Here is a 17,082-nt window from a genome sequence, read left to right on the forward strand (position 1 = left end):
AATATATAAATTAGTAGGTTAAATTACAAATTTAGTCTTAAATTTTGTACGGGTTAATTAAGTCTTCCTATTAGGGGTTGTGCAATAGTGGGCTGCTTGATTGACTATTTAGAAGGCCTCGAAGACCATCTTCAATGGTTTGCATGTCAGCAGCAGCACCATCTGAATCACGAAGGCTAACCTCAATGGTAGGTGCTGGGTAGCATTGATTCTTGGAACATAGGACATTCTCGGTGACGGGTTGACACTAGGTTCCTTTTAAAAAAGTTCACTAACCTACTAAATACAATATAAATAAAATTCAAATTATATCTTATAAAATAATTAATTTAAAAATTTAAAAGATTTATTAGATATATAATTAAAAATTTAAAAATAAAAACGGCGTTCGTATCGACTAATAAAACGGTCGTTTTGAAAATTACGGCGATTTATTAAGCGGGAAAATCAAGTTGGAGGCAGAATAGTTGCCACGTGGACATAATCCAACCGTATCAAAGTAAGTCCTTTTATAGGCTATTACAGAGCCACGTCGAGAGCCAAAGATGTTGCCCACGTGTCAGCATCTCAGCTACTTAAAGCTTTTTTTCTACCACAAATTCCATTAGAAAAGAAAATAAAAAAAAGAAAAGGATCATGAACACTCTCCGGATCTCATTCTCGTCGTTTCCACTGTTGAAGACACTCCCCAATTCTTCCTCGTTGAAACCGGCCCAAATCGCCGCAAATTCTGCTCACCGTCGAATCTTTGTCATGAATTCTAGCTCGAAGCTTGATTCTAGGTCGTCTTCGTCGTCGATATGTCAAGTTCCGGGGCTAGAATCGGAGGAGATGGACAGGATTGCGGAACAAATGTTCCGGCGGTATGCGTCTCCTTCTTCTTCGAGTGTTAAGAGAGGAAAAGGAGTGGCCATTGTATGGTTCAGAAATGACCTCCGTGTGCTGGACAATGAGGCCCTGTATAAGGCCTGGATTTCGTCAGAGGCTGTGTTGCCGGTGTATTGCGTTGATCCGAGACTTTTTGGTTCTACCTGCTACTTTGGATTTCCTAAAACTGGAGGTTTGTTTCTGAATTTTTTCCTTACTTTAGTGACCGATGATCATGTAATTTGTTCGGAGTTTATATGTTGATTGGCTTGTTGAGCTCTGAATTAAATAGTTTATTGTTCTGTTTCTTGTTATTGATCACGAAACTCTTCTGTTCCGTTATTTTTTTCGTGTAACACTTATTTAGACTAGTTAAGTGTAATGGTGGGAACTATTAGAGGTCTGTTCGTTGCCCGTCGAGTTAGGGCCATGTCTTTTCTTCTTGGACGTAACATTAGTGAGGCGACTTTGGAAGAAATTCATTGCGATGTCGTCATATGATCATGTATTATGCTGGATTTTTCAAAATGTTAAGCTATTAGTTGAATCACTGATTGAGATTTCAGCATTTTGGAATTTATGCTTGTATATGGGGCAGAGCAAGTCTTTCAACGATCCTACAATTCCTTCCTTCCTTGCAGCATTGAGAGCTCAATTTATTGTTGAATGCTTGGCTGATTTGAAAAGGAATTTAATAAACCGAGGTCTTAACTTGCTTATTCAACATGGGAAGCCTGAAGAAATTCTCCCTTCTCTTGCTAAAGCTCTTGGTGCCCACACAGTTGAGTAACTCCAATAGCTTTCCTTGTTTGTTTGAAGGGCTGCTCCAATATGGCTTTTGGTTAAATATCTATTCATTTGATCAGGTCTATGCTCAAATGGAAACTTGTAGTGAGGAACTATACGTTGAAAGAATGGTAAGCAAAGGACTCAAAACAGTGGTGCTATCACCAACCTCAGAGAAGTCTGCCAAGCCAAGCTCTGCTAAAAGCCTTACTTTGCAACTTGTTTGGGGCACCACGATGTACCACATAGATGACCTTCCATTTGATACCAACAGTTTGCCTGATGTCTACACTCAATTTCGTAAAGTACCGTATATTCTCTATATAGTTTTAGGTTCGTTATNCGACGACGGATTTCACCAATCTCGAATCGAACTGAGTTCCTCTCACGGCGGATCCGAACGCGATCTCGCCTTGACCAATCTGCGTAACCTTAATGAAACCTTGCTGATTCCTGGCAGCGCCGCTTGCCTGAAACAGAGTGGTGAGAACGGTAGTATTATCGGAAGACAATCTAGCAAGCTTCTGAGCATCGTAGTAATCGAGAATAACATGAACGCTCAAGATCCTTCTCAGGACGTCCAATGGCTTTCCAGATAGGCCAGAAACGGCGCCGTTGTCGAGGGCGAGGATAGTGATGGTTTTACGGCTGTTAATGTCACCGGCGAGATTTGTTTGTGTGAGGACATCGTTCAAATTATTGAAATCGGGGAACTGGCTTAGGAGCTTAGTGATATTGAAAGCGGAGGCTGCAGAGAAGAGGAGGAAACTCAAAAGCAGGGCGGCGGAAGTGGCTCTGGAATCCATTGTTATTCGGTAATTGTTGATTTTTTTTTTCTTTTTGGTATGATTTTTGTTTTCAATGGGAAACCGATGAGCTTATTGATTTACGATTGAGATTGAGATGGAAAGGGGCTTTTATAGCATGGATTGCTTCAGTTTGTTTGGCTGGGAGTAAAATTCTCACTCGAATTTTCTTTTCCGGGAAAATCTTGAATTAGTTGATAGTTCTTTCAGACTTATTCTTTGAAGCCATAGTGGATCATGCTTTCTTACCGAGGACAAAATCATATCTGCTAACCTAATTTTGATCTTTAGCAACCATTTAATTCTAGTAGTGCTGCCAAGTAAACATACCTGAAAACATGCCAATCATATATTTTGAAGTTAACAAGGGTATCATCGTAGTAATAAGCAGTTTTGTATTGACGAACACAGCGATCACAAGTAGTGAAGCAAATGGACGGGGTGAGAACTGAGAAAGGAAGCAACAAGGATGATGCTCATATTGAAAGAAAAGCTGTGGATGGAAGGATTCTAGCCGGGGATGGTTTCTTCTTCGCCCTCCACCTAAGCTAACTGGAAAAGGCCCAAAGCCAATCACAAAGAACACTGAACGTTCATAGGGTCTTTCTGTATACAGGTGTTGTAGCAGTCCACAGAGTTGATAGGGCATGTTTCGTTTGCTCTTCTTCTTTGGACACGTTTGGCATGGTGCTAGTACCTTGTTCAAAGAAGTTTTTGGTGGGATTGACCCAAAACTTTCACTACTACAATTACCTATATTTGTTTGAATACATAAACTTTTATGCATGATATTTGGAATAAGTTGTGAATACGATTTAGCTATCCTAAATGAATTGAAACAAGAATTTTTGCTAATTAACATACAAATGGGATTCAATTGATTAAAAATAAAATATTGGTAATATGGAAACAAATATGTTTGCTAACTTATATTTTACTAAATTTGAGACAAATATTTTAATGAAAATGTATTGCAAAAATTAGTTAGGGCCCTATAAAGGGATGCCCCATATGCAAAAATGACTTGACATAGAGATAAGATAGTTCATGCCTCATAGTACTAAAACAAAGATATGATCAAGATGTCTCAATTATTAGGCGAGTTTTCCATAAAGTGTCTACGAGATTAGTTAATGACATCTTAAGTCTCGAGATGACACCTGATAAATGGGTTTCCAATGTTATAAGTGTCATGGGTTTTCATGGTGTCGGTAAGTTGTTTTGTAAATGGTTTTCACGGATCAAGTTCCAGATTCGATATGGAACGACTTAGTATTTCTTCATTCATTCTCATCCAATCAAAAACAAAAAAGATTTTTTTTTTTATTGTTCAATGGGTTGATTTCTTGATTCATTGTAAGATAATTAAAATCTTTCTTATCGATTTTTTCAATTTGTTGAAAATTATTACCCCCAGTTTTAGTATTTTTATTACTGTTCGTGTCAGTTTCAATATTGATCCAGGCTCTAATATCGGCCTTATTTTGTTGGTACGTTCTTTTGTAAATGGGTTTTCAAGGACAACACTAGGATTGTCATCCAATCATAGAGGCTAGTATACATACTCGTTATCTAATACGGTATGAAAAATAATACCATAGGTAGGAGTCAGTGAGTTCATGCTTGAATAATACTATCTCATTTTAATAGTTTTTAATAATTAATTTTAATTATGGGAAGAAGAGTAAAGAAAGTAGAAATCTCATTGAAAAAAATTATATATTTTCCGCTCATTGCATTACGCAATTGAGCGGCATACATAATTCAAAATTTTTCAATCTTTAAAGCATAACCGCATTGGCTTCTTGAACTCACAGAGCCAGAAACACCGAGATCACAGCCATAACAGCCGCAGCTCCGATGAAGCTACCGCGTGAGGCGCCGGATTCATCGCTAGGTGCTGGAGCAGCCGCATCATCATCACCGTCGGCTGCTTTCGGTGGAGACCTTGCCGGCGAATCGGCAACAACCTTCGGTTTTTTGGCGGGAGGAGCCCTAGCCTTTGACGGAGTCTTAGCGGAAGGAGCCGGTGCCTTTTTAGGTGATCCGACGGGAGAAAACGACGACGGTGGTGGTGGTGTTGGAGAGGAGCGAGGTGGCTTGGCATCGATTCCAGGAACCTGAATCGGAGATGAGATCTGAAGAACACAGATATTGTACGGCTGTGCGACGACGGATTTCACCAATCTCGAATCGAACTGAGTTCCTCTCACGGCGGATCCGAACGCGATCTCACCTTGACCATTCTGCGTAACCTTGATGAAACCTTGCTGATTCCTGGCAGCGCCGCTTGCCTGAAACAGAGTGGTGAGAACAGTAGTATTATCGGAAGACAATCTAGCAAGCTTCTGAGCATCGTAGTAATCGAGAATAACATGAACGCTCAAGATCCTTCTCAGAACGTCCAACGGCTTTCCAGATAGGCCAGAAACGGCGCTGTTGTCGAGGGCGAGGATAGTGATGGTTCTACGGCTGTTAATTTCACCGGCGAGATTTGTTTGTGTGAGGAAATCATTCAAACTATTGAAATCGGGGAACTGGCTTAGGAGATTAGTGATATTGAAAGCGGAGGCTGCAGAGAAGAGGAGGAAACTCAAAATCAGGGCAGCGGAAATGGCTCTGGAATCCATTGTTATTCGGTAATTGTTGATTCTCTTTTTGGTATGATTTTTGTTTTCAATGGGAAACCGATGAGCTTATTGATTTACGATTGAAATTGAGATGGAAGGGGGCTTTTAAAGCATGGATTGATTTAGTTTGTTTGGCTGGGAGTAAAATTCTCACTGGAATTTTCTTTTCCGGGAAAATCTTGAATTAGCATTAGAAATCCTTTGGAGTTCCTTGATTCTGAAAATTAATTACTAAATATAGTATAAATTTTCCTCTGTTCTTGGCTTCAAGCTAGAATGTTGTGCATTTAAACTGAAAAAGGGCGGGAATGTTGTGCATTTACCATTTTACCCCGTACATGAAAATCCGATTCAAACTGAAAAAAGGGAGGGAACGGTGAGATTATGTGCGTGTGTATATATAAACCAAGTTAGAAAGCTAACTTATAATATATTTAGAATATATTTCTATTATTTTTTTATGTGCTAAATATTATTGGATTTATTAAGCTACTCTAGCGATAAAGATTGAAAACCGTAGTTGAAATGAAAACAAATAGCTTTCTCATCCTTGTCTTGCCTCGTTCTCTATGCTTATCTTGCCTCGGGAACATCTTTGAGTTGAAAGTAAATATTGAATCAAAATGTGAACTTGGTTTATAATGACGAGAGAGCAAATTCTGACCGTTCCCAAATTCAATTTAATTAGATGGAATTCTACGTCTTCCCGATAGAAATGCTGACCCAATGGAAAAAAAATTACATAAAAGGTAAACGTGGTTGTAAGGTATAAATTTGTTTTTTTAACGTAATAGTAAAAATGGTTGTAAGGTTTAAATTTGTTTTTTAACATAATTTAAGAAAACCAGAAACAAAAAGTATAATATTTATCGAACCAACTAATTGACTTGACAAGTTAATTTTTACGATCACAACCAATTTATTAATTATAACATAAAGTTCAATAATCCATGAACATTGTTTAAAAAAAGAATTTTCTTGAAAAAGAAACAAATTTTGATTGATAAGAGAAAAAAAAATTAACCTATGATCCAAAGGAATGACAATTGGAAGACTAAAATTGGTGTGAATGATTGCTGTGAATGATAAGAGATTCAACCGTTGAAATTGAACAAAACTAGAAAGAACAACAGAATGTAGATCAAGTTAGCCGGGCTCGACTTTAGGAATATCATGGTGTTCACTCAGACTGACTAGATATTGATTGAATTCGTGAATACGATCCCGATGAGATTTTCTAGCCATCTTCGCTATTCTTTGAACATCAATTTTCTCTCATTGCTGAAGATATCGCCTCTCCGCAAGGGTTAGCATATCGTTCATGTTCATGTTCTCTGTAGAACAATCAAACAATGAAGCAGCGTTCATTCCTAACAATCTCCAAAAGAGAAAGATACTGATAAGCTAAATAAAATAACTCGATCAAAGGAATTCAGTAAATTCAATCGAACCATAACTCTGTTCCATATATATCAAATTCTTGACAATTTAGACTTAAAACAATGTTCAATCGTCTTCTCTCTCCGCCTGAGAAAAATTATTAAATTGCTTCTTCGGCTTCTTTTTCTTTCTGATTCCATCTCCTCTTACGCTCAAGGCCTTCCCCTTCAGCCTTAACTTCCCCATCACCATATTCTCGTACTCCGACATTTTTGCCGATTACGATCGATCGAAACTTGTGAAATAAAAGTCGAAATTCAAAGATGGTAAGACTTTGAACGGCAAAGATTAATCTACTACACCAAAAATGCGATCAATAAACAAAAAGTTTTAACAGCCCTAAAATCTGCTAAAAAGAAAGAAACAGTAGGATCGTCATGTACCTTGAGAACTGGTTGGAGCGAAGGCTCTCGAAACTCATCGAACTCTACTCTCAGACGACAAACGATTCTTCCGGAAGCTCAACGATTACGCTAATTGGAAACGGCCTTATTTTATAATAACCTTTGAAACTTTCTGGACCCGCCAGTTAATACGTCGTCGTTTTATAGTCTTTTGACTTCTCTCAATTTTTTTAATAATAAAAATATATAAATTAGTAGGTTAAATTACAAATTTAGTCTTAAATTTTGTACGGGTTAATTAAGTCTTCCTATTAGGGGTTGTGCAATAGTGGGCTGCTTGATTGACTATTTAGAAGGCCTCGAAGACCATCTTCAATGGTTTGCATGTCAGCAGCAGCACCATCTGAATCACGAAGGCTAACCTCAATGGTAGGTGCTGGGTAGCATTGATTCTTGGAACATAGGACATTCTCGGTGACGGGTTGACACTAGGTTCCTTTTAAAAAAGTTCACTAACCTACTAAATACAATATAAATAAAATTCAAATTATATCTTATAAAATAATTAATTTAAAAATTTAAAAGATTTATTAGATATATAATTAAAAATTTAAAAATAAAAACGGCGTTCGTATCGACTAATAAAACGGTCGTTTTGAAAATTACGGCGATTTATTAAGCGGGAAAATCAAGTTGGAGGCAGAATAGTTGCCACGTGGACATAATCCAACCGTATCAAAGTAAGTCCTTTTATAGGCTATTACAGAGCCACGTCGAGAGCCAAAGATGTTGCCCACGTGTCAGCATCTCAGCTACTTAAAGCTTTTTTTCTACCACAAATTCCATTAGAAAAGAAAATAAAAAAAAGAAAAGGATCATGAACACTCTCCGGATCTCATTCTCGTCGTTTCCACTGTTGAAGACACTCCCCAATTCTTCCTCGTTGAAACCGGCCCAAATCGCCGCAAATTCTGCTCACCGTCGAATCTTTGTCATGAATTCTAGCTCGAAGCTTGATTCTAGGTCGTCTTCGTCGTCGATATGTCAAGTTCCGGGGCTAGAATCGGAGGAGATGGACAGGATTGCGGAACAAATGTTCCGGCGGTATGCGTCTCCTTCTTCTTCGAGTGTTAAGAGAGGAAAAGGAGTGGCCATTGTATGGTTCAGAAATGACCTCCGTGTGCTGGACAATGAGGCCCTGTATAAGGCCTGGATTTCGTCAGAGGCTGTGTTGCCGGTGTATTGCGTTGATCCGAGACTTTTTGGTTCTACCTGCTACTTTGGATTTCCTAAAACTGGAGGTTTGTTTCTGAATTTTTTCCTTACTTTAGTGACCGATGATCATGTAATTTGTTCGGAGTTTATATGTTGATTGGCTTGTTGAGCTCTGAATTAAATAGTTTATTGTTCTGTTTCTTGTTATTGATCACGAAACTCTTCTGTTCCGTTATTTTTTTCGTGTAACACTTATTTAGACTAGTTAAGTGTAATGGTGGGAACTATTAGAGGTCTGTTCGTTGCCCGTCGAGTTAGGGCCATGTCTTTTCTTCTTGGACGTAACATTAGTGAGGCGACTTTGGAAGAAATTCATTGCGATGTCGTCATATGATCATGTATTATGCTGGATTTTTCAAAATGTTAAGCTATTAGTTGAATCACTGATTGAGATTTCAGCATTTTGGAATTTATGCTTGTATATGGGGCAGAGCAAGTCTTTCAACGATCCTACAATTCCTTCCTTCCTTGCAGCATTGAGAGCTCAATTTATTGTTGAATGCTTGGCTGATTTGAAAAGGAATTTAATAAACCGAGGTCTTAACTTGCTTATTCAACATGGGAAGCCTGAAGAAATTCTCCCTTCTCTTGCTAAAGCTCTTGGTGCCCACACAGTTGAGTAACTCCAATAGCTTTCCTTGTTTGTTTGAAGGGCTGCTCCAATATGGCTTTTGGTTAAATATCTATTCATTTGATCAGGTCTATGCTCAAATGGAAACTTGTAGTGAGGAACTATACGTTGAAAGAATGGTAAGCAAAGGACTCAAAACAGTGGTGCTATCACCAACCTCAGAGAAGTCTGCCAAGCCAAGCTCTGCTAAAAGCCTTACTTTGCAACTTGTTTGGGGCACCACGATGTACCACATAGATGACCTTCCATTTGATACCAACAGTTTGCCTGATGTCTACACTCAATTTCGTAAAGTACCGTATATTCTCTATATAGTTTTAGGTTCGTTATCTTCTCTTGCATTGTTAAATGTGTTTCTCACAAGATGCTTTTTCTCTTGATGGGCCACCAAATTGCAGTCTGTTGAAGCTAAATGTGCTATCCGAGATTGCATTAGACTTCCAGCTCTTCTTGGACCTCCAGCAAGCATCGATAATTGGGGATGTGTTCCCTCGCTTGATAAGCTTGAGCTTCAACCGCCAAGTGTATGTTTATATTTTTTGAATAATCAAGTCTGCTATTTGTGAGTTGATGATTGATTCGTTTTCTTCAGGTTGTTAAGGGCATGAGGTTTATTGGGGGTGAGACCGCTGCTCTCTCTAGAATCTATGAGTACTTCTGGAAGAAGGTGAAATTGTATTTTAAAAATCTAAATACGAACAATTTAGCCATTCAAATACACACTCTTAATGATGAATTTAGCCATTTGAATCTCTTTTGATTCTGACTCTGAAGTATGGGCTAAGCAATTTCACGTACATCGCCGATGTTTTGCTATTTAGGATTTACTACGGATCTACAAGGAAACAAGGAATGGGATGTTAGGACCTGACTACTCTACAAAATTCTCTCCATGGCTAGCTTCAGGAAGCATTTCACCACGTCTCATTCACGAAGAGGTTGGTTTTATTGCATTTCCTTCAATGTGAATGTGTTTTGCATATTTCAAGCCTTGGATTCTTCCCTTAGGTAAAGAGATATGAGAAGGAAAGGGAAGCAAATCAATCTACTTATTGGTATTCACTCTTTTCTTTTCATAATACAGCATCATTACTTATTACCCGTTGATCATCTTAGTTACCTCATGGTAACAAGGAAATAGCATCTGGTCCAATTATTCCATTCCCAACAAAACATCGATTGAAAGCAAATCTTGTATGCTTTGTTAATCTACATTTGCCATTTCAGGGTGTTGTTCGAATTGATATGGAGGGATTACTTTAGGTTTCTTTCAGTCAAATATGGCAATTCTCTTTTTCATATAGGTAAGGGTTGTCAAAGAATTTTCAGATTTTCCTGGATTTCCTGTACGGTACTACCATATTTCCTGGTGCATATTCCCTCTTATGTCAGTTTCTTTTCACAGGTGGCCCAAGAAAAGTGGATTCCAAATGGAGTCGAGACAAAAATTTGTTTGAATCATGGAGAGATGGCCGTACAGGGTATTTTTTCCCCCTCTCTAGGATTGATTTTATGTTCCCTTGAAGTCCAAGAGTGTGTGTAGATATTGCTTTCACATTTCATTAGAAGTTTGTTCCATATATGATGTACTATAATGTTCTGAGCCTCCAGGTATCCTCTAATAGATGCAAATATGAAGGAATTGTCAACAACTGGGTTCATGTCGAATCGAGGACGGCAGGTATTTTGTCGTTCTACAGATGTTGTTCTGCACAATGAGTATCAAAGCCTTGCAAACAAATTAAGCACTAAATTACACTTAAATGGATTGAGTAACAAATGTACCGATGATTTGTTCTTTCTACAGATAGTATGTTCCTTCCTTGTTCGAGATATGGGTATTGATTGGCGTATGGGAGCTGAATGGTTTGAGACATGCCTTCTGGATTATGACCCTTGCTCCAATTATGGAAATTGGACATATGGAGCTGGTAATTCAATTTCCTTCTCAAATATGGAAACTCTGTCCTTAAATTCCCATTTTTGTTTTCCCATTTTATATTTCATATGAAAATTTTAATCCATTCACTTATTGCACATCATCTGAAACTCCAAGAATGAAGGTTAACCAGTTCATGAGTTGGATTGGGCCTAAGACACATTTGAGACTCAATTCTATTTTTTATCTGTTTAATCCAAACAATTTTTTATTTATTCAAATTTTCTAAAAAATTTAAAATATCTATTTACGTCCTCTCTATTTTTAGGTGTTGGGAATGACCCTAGAGAAGATCGTTACTTCAGTATCCCCAAGCAAGTAAGTACAGATTTTACCCTAAATAAATTGTTGACATTGTGAACAAACGCAAGCACTTTAAGGTGCTGGACAATGCAAATCTATTAACTTCTTCTACGAACGAACATTCATATTCACTTGATTGTATGCCATTATCGGTTCGCATCGAGTCGAGAATTATGGCGATAGTAGAGGAAACAAGATCATAGCATGAGTCCATGAGTTCTGCATACATAGTCTCTCCCTGAAAAATGATGTATCAACACTTTGTATGAACTTACATAGTATCAACTCTTATTTTTTTCCTTAATTTCAAGAGTTCTTGGAGTGAACAGTATTAGAGAAATTGATTGATTATTACGTGTAACAAACTAAGCCCACCACTAGCAGTTAGTGTCTTCTTTGGACTTTTCCTTCCAAGCTTCCTCTCGAAGTTATTAAAATGCGTCAGTTAGGGAGAAGTTTCCACACTCTTATAAATAATATTTCGATCTCCTTCCCAGTCGATATGAGGTCTCACACTACAGATCATTGCATTGCTTTTCGAATTTAGTCACTTGAGTCATAAAAATTGCCTTGATCAGCCAACAAGTTCAAATGGGTTCCCATTGTTTCTGTTTCTTGAAAATTTTGACAATAGTATCATTTACAGGCACAGACATACGATCCCGAGGGCGAATATGTAGCGTATTGGTTGCCGCAGCTACGAATGTTACCCAAAGATAAGAGGCATTTCCCAGGAAAAATGCTGTACATGGAACAAGTAGTAGCTCTGAAGTTTGGGAATGCTGGAAGGCCCCAAAGCCAAGACTATGCAAGAAGAAAAAACTTTGGGGGGAGACAAGCAAAGGACTTCAGAAGATAACAGTGTTCAAGGAAAGTAGGTACAATCCATAATTCTCAACACCTTATCTCCATTCAACAAATACCATTGGTTCTTTTCTTGACCAAAAGTTATAAAGTAATCTTGAGGAAGCTTGTGCTTTCGAAACTTATCTCGATTCGTTGATCCTTTCGAAACTTTTTTCGGGGCAACTACGAGTTTGCAAATGAATTATAGGCACACGGAATTCAAACAAACGGATGCAAGGTTTATTCGGCTTTTATTCCTTAGTTTATAAGAAATAATTAAAAAAAATAATGAAAATTATTTTAATAATTCGACTTTTTTTTTTTTTTTTTGGGTCACACAAACTCGTATTTTCTTAAACAAATAACATGATTTGAGATTATTAGAAAATTATTCTCCAATTTATTCTTATATTTTAATATTGTCATCAAGAATGCCAACAAGGCTCATAAAAGTCAAGACCTATTGACAGCACCCAATTAATTAGCAATATAGTGATTGGTTTATTTTTAAATTCATTAACTTATTATTATCAATAAAATCGAAAGAGGAATTAATAATATAGTGATTGGTTTATTTTGTTCAACAAATATGAGTACGAAGGTTAGATAGGTCTATTGAGAACAGGGCACAGAGACGGAGAAGGTCACTCAGTACGGAGATGAGAAAACGTTCCTTGTTTCCATTCCTACCACCTATTTCATTCTCTATTTTAGCAAAAATTTTGGATTTCGAAGGTTCCCTCAAGGAATTAATGGGAATCGAGTTTTGATAAATTTATTATTTTTTAAGTAAATAGTCATTTTTAATGTTTTTTTTTTTTTTTTTTTTTTTTTTTTTTTTTTTTTTTTTGTTCATTCACTATATTATTAGAAATTGAGTTTAAATTTTTATTTTCCTGATAAAATACTTATTTTTATAGTAATAAACTAATAGTTAAATGAATGTGACGAAAGTAATAATTAATTGATCGGATAATTTATTTATTTTAAAAATATAAAAAATTTACTTAGGCGGTAAAGTTGGACTCAACGCTGGTTAAACTTTATTTACTGATCTCTAAATTGTTGATTTAAAATTGGTTAAATATAAAAAATCCTTTTTGGCGGTAGGACCAGCCCCTAATCCTCCCAACTGCACGTAGACAAATTAAAATAAATAAATAACAATAATAATGATAATAATAATAAAGGGAAATTTTTTTAAAAAAATATATGAAACTTAGGGATAGAAACAAATGGTGAAGATGAAAAGGGAGGAGCTCTCAATTTTGAAGCCCTTTTGAAAAACTTTCCTTTCCCCTCGGCAAGCTTACTACGCGAAGAATTCAGTTCCTTTCTCTCTCTCTCTCTCTCCATCTTTCTGGTTGATTTTCTCGCAGCTTTACGTCTCCAGCACGGTCTCTGTTTTCCATTTCATATTTATTCTCTCTCTGTTATCCAGAGAGGAGAAAGGTTGGTGGAGTAATTCATTGAATCTATCTAATCCGGATCGACGAGTTTCAGGTATGTTCTAGATCTGTTGCTTTCTCCTTTTTTTTTTTTTTTTTTTTTTGCGTTTGCCGACTGTTCGCCGGATGTTTCGCATCTGGTATTTACTTTGTTTGAGGAAGTGAGGCTCGTTGATCAATCGGTGTGTTTGTTTGTTTGTTTGTTTTTTTTTTATCATTTGATTACTTGAATCACTGGCGAATTGGTTCTTGTGTGTATTGAATTGTTTACGGATTTAGATTCTCGTGTGATTGTGGTTGTGTTTATGAAAAGTGAATTTTTCAGGTATATTTGGGATATGGCTGAGGATAAAGCCGCTGGAGAAGGTGAAAAGAAGGATACTGTTGCGGATGCTGCCGAGAAGAAGAAATCCCCGGGGATTTTCTCGCGGCTTTGGAGTGTTATCTTCCGTGTACGCGGCGATGATTTTGAGAAGAGGCTTCAACACATTTCTAAGGAAGAAGCCGCTGTGCTTGCTAGGTTGAAGCGTAGAGCCCTAACCTGGCGGCGAATGGCCAGAAATCTTATTGTATTTTCTGTCATTTTTGAGGTGATTGTCTATTTTTATGGAGCATGGTTACTGTTCAGATTGCTTTTACTTTTCCAATTGCACTAGTTTATGTCAATGTGATTGAATTGCATCCTACATAAGTCTTCTTTGCCCGTCCAACGCTGTTTATCTTTTTATAATGGGCATACTTTTGAATGAATTCATCTGCCCCCCATGAGGATTTTTTTCAATGATTATTTTTATTTTTTCCTTTCAGATTATTGCAGTTTGTTATGCTATCATAACTACAAGAACTGTAGATATGAACTGGAAGATGAGAGCATTCAGAGTTTTACCCATGTTCCTTTTGCCTGCATTATCAACGCTGGCTTATACCACATTTCTTAGCATCACAAGAATGTGTAAGTATATCCACTTGATTATCTGTGTTTTTCTTTTATTGACATTATATCTACGCCATGCACTTTATTTTTCCCCTTGATGTATTTGGTGTTCTGTTTGTTTATTGCTGCGTTGGTTGATTTTCTTTCTTGTTCATTATCGATGGTATCAATGATTAACCATACATGTAAACAAGTGCTGGAGTTGGTAAAAAAATGCATCTAATTTAAACAGATTTACTTGGTGTTGGCACATGATGCCTGGACATGAAGATGAAGCTCAAGGGCCAATGCTGGAATAAGAGTAATTCTTCATCGAAGAGAATGATAGTTCAGATAATTTGCTTTCTTCTTAAGCATCTTGTTGCCAAGAATTAAACGGCATCTTACTGATGACCGCAGTACTACTTAGCGTTTATAGGTTTTCTGTTACCTTGTACGGGATCCATGATTCTTGTGCCTGTCATTTGCTTCTAACAATGAACATTGTTCGCTGCATATGTAGAGTCATACTACAAATTTGGTACTTCGGCAAACATGGATGCTTGGAATTCTGAACTAGCATCCTTGTGAGTTTGGAGTGGCTTGTATCTTTTGACTGAAACCCATTTTGAGATTTTTGAATTCTTGTTTGTCCTGGATTTTAAAATCTAGCTTAAGTGTTCGTTGAAGTCATGATGTTAACTTTCTATTGGCATATTGGAATATGTTGTCACAATAACGAGTCTCTGGCAACTTTATAGGTGATCAGAAGGACCAAAAAACCCTTGAAAGGCTGAGAGCTGAGAGGCAAGCTAAAATTGATGAACTCAAGGAGAAAACTAATTATTACACTACTCAGCAGCTCATCCAGGTAATGCTGTTTTTCCAATATTTTTTCCCCTCGTTTATTTCTCGAGTTTAGCATGGCATTTCTCTAATCTGTGTTTCGCCTTGCTTCCTATTGTTGCCCTTCTGTCTGTCTGACCCATATCAGTTTTAACCTTCTCGGTGTGTTCATTGCAGTCTAAGCGCAATTTCCCATCTTTATAATAACCAAGTATTTTGACGTAAAATGACTGATATTCGCTAATATTCACGTAAACTGACTGATATTCGCTATACAAGTTGTAACCTTTTCGTTTTAATTTGGGATGGTAAATGCAATGTTCTTTTAAAGTTTGCTTAAGCACCGGAAACTTTCTCCCTTCATTTTGATGACAAAATAACACCACAGTCTTATACAAGATTATCTCATTGGATTTGAAGTACAATTCTGATGAATTATGCTGATGATTGACCTGTCGTTTCTTTAGAGCTTTTCTGCTGGATTGAACAATATAGCCAAATTTGTGCAGCCTTTTTTTATTCAAAACCCCACGATGTCCTTATTTCTGTACCCCTTTTTCTTTTACAGAGGTATGACTCTGACCCTGCTGCAAAGGCGGCAGCTGCAACTGTATTGGCTTCTAAGTTGGGAGCAGAGTCAGGCTTAAAGGTTCATTTGGGCGACGAATCCAATCTTAATGTTCCATTAGGGAAAAGCAATGATATTGAACTTGTGCCTGCTGGTGGTGGGCTTCGGAACAGAAAACAAGGTCACTCCCGTTCCAGTAGCGTAGGCAGTGCCTCATTGCATCATTTTGATGAAGATGCACATCGTCCTGCTGTATCAGAAGGTCCTCATGCTTCTGAGCATAATCAGTTGGTCGTTGATCATTACAATCCTGAAGGACTAGGTGCAAATAACGGAGGATGGTTAGCTCGAATCGCTGCATTGCTCGTTGGAGAGGATCCAACGCAGTCCTATGCACTCATCTGTGGAAATTGCCATATGCACAATGGTGAGCGTTCCTATTCAACCCTATACAATAATACTCTCTTCTCACAATCTGAAAATTCACGCACTTCTTCCCCTTCCATATCAATCTGAATCAACCCTTTTTTTAAAAAAATCCTTTGTAGGGCTTGTCAAGAAAGAAGATTTCGCATTCATTACGTACTACTGCCCACATTGTCATGCCTTGAATCGATCGAATCAATCAGAGGAACGAGTTTCTGGGCAGGGTAGTCCAAGTGCTGGTGGTTCTATAGAAGCATCAAGAAGCGCTAGTGACCCATTAGTACTCACCAGTAATGTCAATGCAGAAACAATTTCTGAGATTCAGAACACCATAAAAGAAACAGAATCTGGAAACGAAGTTAGCGATGGAGTAAAGGTACGCACAGCTGAAACGACGTAATTATAATAATACATCACGAAACTAGAGTTGTTTGATCATTGATTGCATTGCTTGGGCTTGTTATCCCTTGTTCATATTGTGGGCGTTATTGAGAGAAACACATTATCTTCATAGTTTGCTTCCTGCTTGATTGATATCTTGTAAACTGGCACCGTTGAGGTGAGTTAACTTTGTTCTTCTTTTCTTCATTTTATTGCCTTTCCCCCCTTAGAGTTGCTGGTGTATACATAATAGATTACATGGATTTTCTTGTAAACATGTAAAACTGTTGAGTTTTGACTTTTAATGGAAGTGTCTAAAAGATCATCATACTTCTAGTTTGTTTATTTATTTATTTATTTATGAGTTATGTTTTACGAGAATGTACAAGTCAAGTTTGGTACACCAAGCCCGTTGCACAAATCTCTTGCTTTCAAATAGGTTATTCCTTATCAGCTTGCCAAACAACAAAGATTTGAAGAATGACTGTCTTGTTTTTTAGCCTACGAAAGAAAAATCCATTAGAACATATAACACAGTCGTGAATGGGAGAATGAATACGGTACCATAAGGAGGAATTTCTCGTTCTTCATGTCGAAGGAGGAGGTGTATGGTAATACCTAAGTTTAGGATAA

At 37.4% G+C, this 17,082-nt stretch overlaps 4 protein-coding genes across 5 annotated transcripts; 3 read left to right on the forward strand and 1 right to left on the reverse strand.

Moving 5' to 3' along the window:
* Positions 1–626: 626 nt before the first annotated feature.
* On the forward strand, positions 627–2,252 carry LOC111476213 (cryptochrome DASH, chloroplastic/mitochondrial-like). Its single transcript, XM_023119989.1, has 3 exons — positions 627–1,060; positions 1,509–1,648; positions 1,734–2,252. The coding sequence occupies exons 1-3, from the start codon at positions 637–639 to the stop codon at positions 2,250–2,252; spliced, it is 1,083 nt and encodes a 360-aa protein (XP_022975757.1). The 5' UTR covers positions 627–636.
* Positions 2,253–4,156: 1,904 nt separating this feature from the next.
* LOC111476650 (fasciclin-like arabinogalactan protein 14) lies at positions 4,157–5,293 on the reverse strand. Its single transcript, XM_023120419.1, has one exon. The coding sequence runs from the start codon at positions 5,087–5,089 to the stop codon at positions 4,271–4,273; it is 819 nt and encodes a 272-aa protein (XP_022976187.1). The 5' UTR covers positions 5,090–5,293; the 3' UTR covers positions 4,157–4,270.
* Positions 5,294–7,740: 2,447 nt separating this feature from the next.
* Positions 7,741–12,095, forward strand: LOC111476620 (cryptochrome DASH, chloroplastic/mitochondrial). The gene is made up of 13 exons (XM_023120379.1): positions 7,741–8,174; positions 8,623–8,762; positions 8,848–9,072; positions 9,178–9,303; positions 9,372–9,446; positions 9,601–9,717; positions 9,788–9,834; positions 10,007–10,083; positions 10,185–10,260; positions 10,391–10,460; positions 10,587–10,710; positions 10,987–11,036; positions 11,668–12,095. The coding sequence occupies exons 1-13, from the start codon at positions 7,751–7,753 to the stop codon at positions 11,878–11,880; spliced, it is 1,764 nt and encodes a 587-aa protein (XP_022976147.1). The 5' UTR covers positions 7,741–7,750; the 3' UTR covers positions 11,881–12,095.
* Positions 12,096–13,079: 984 nt separating this feature from the next.
* Positions 13,080–16,779, forward strand: LOC111476632 (uncharacterized protein At2g24330-like). Of its 2 annotated transcripts, none has more exons than XM_023120397.1 (6): positions 13,080–13,370; positions 13,629–13,905; positions 14,123–14,267; positions 14,990–15,099; positions 15,643–16,069; positions 16,191–16,779. In XM_023120397.1, the coding sequence occupies exons 2-6, from the start codon at positions 13,654–13,656 to the stop codon at positions 16,466–16,468; spliced, it is 1,212 nt and encodes a 403-aa protein (XP_022976165.1). In that variant the 5' UTR covers positions 13,080–13,370; positions 13,629–13,653; the 3' UTR covers positions 16,469–16,779. The 2 variants fall into 2 exon arrangements, with proteins under 2 accessions (XP_022976165.1, XP_022976164.1); XM_023120396.1 differs by having other exon boundaries at positions 13,641–13,905.
* Positions 16,780–17,082: the final 303 nt, after the last annotated feature.

Source organism: Cucurbita maxima, unplaced genomic scaffold, assembly GCF_002738345.1.
Source record: "Cucurbita maxima cultivar Rimu unplaced genomic scaffold, Cmax_1.0 Cma_Scf00003, whole genome shotgun sequence".
In the NCBI taxonomy this organism is placed as follows: domain Eukaryota; kingdom Viridiplantae; phylum Streptophyta; class Magnoliopsida; order Cucurbitales; family Cucurbitaceae; genus Cucurbita; species Cucurbita maxima.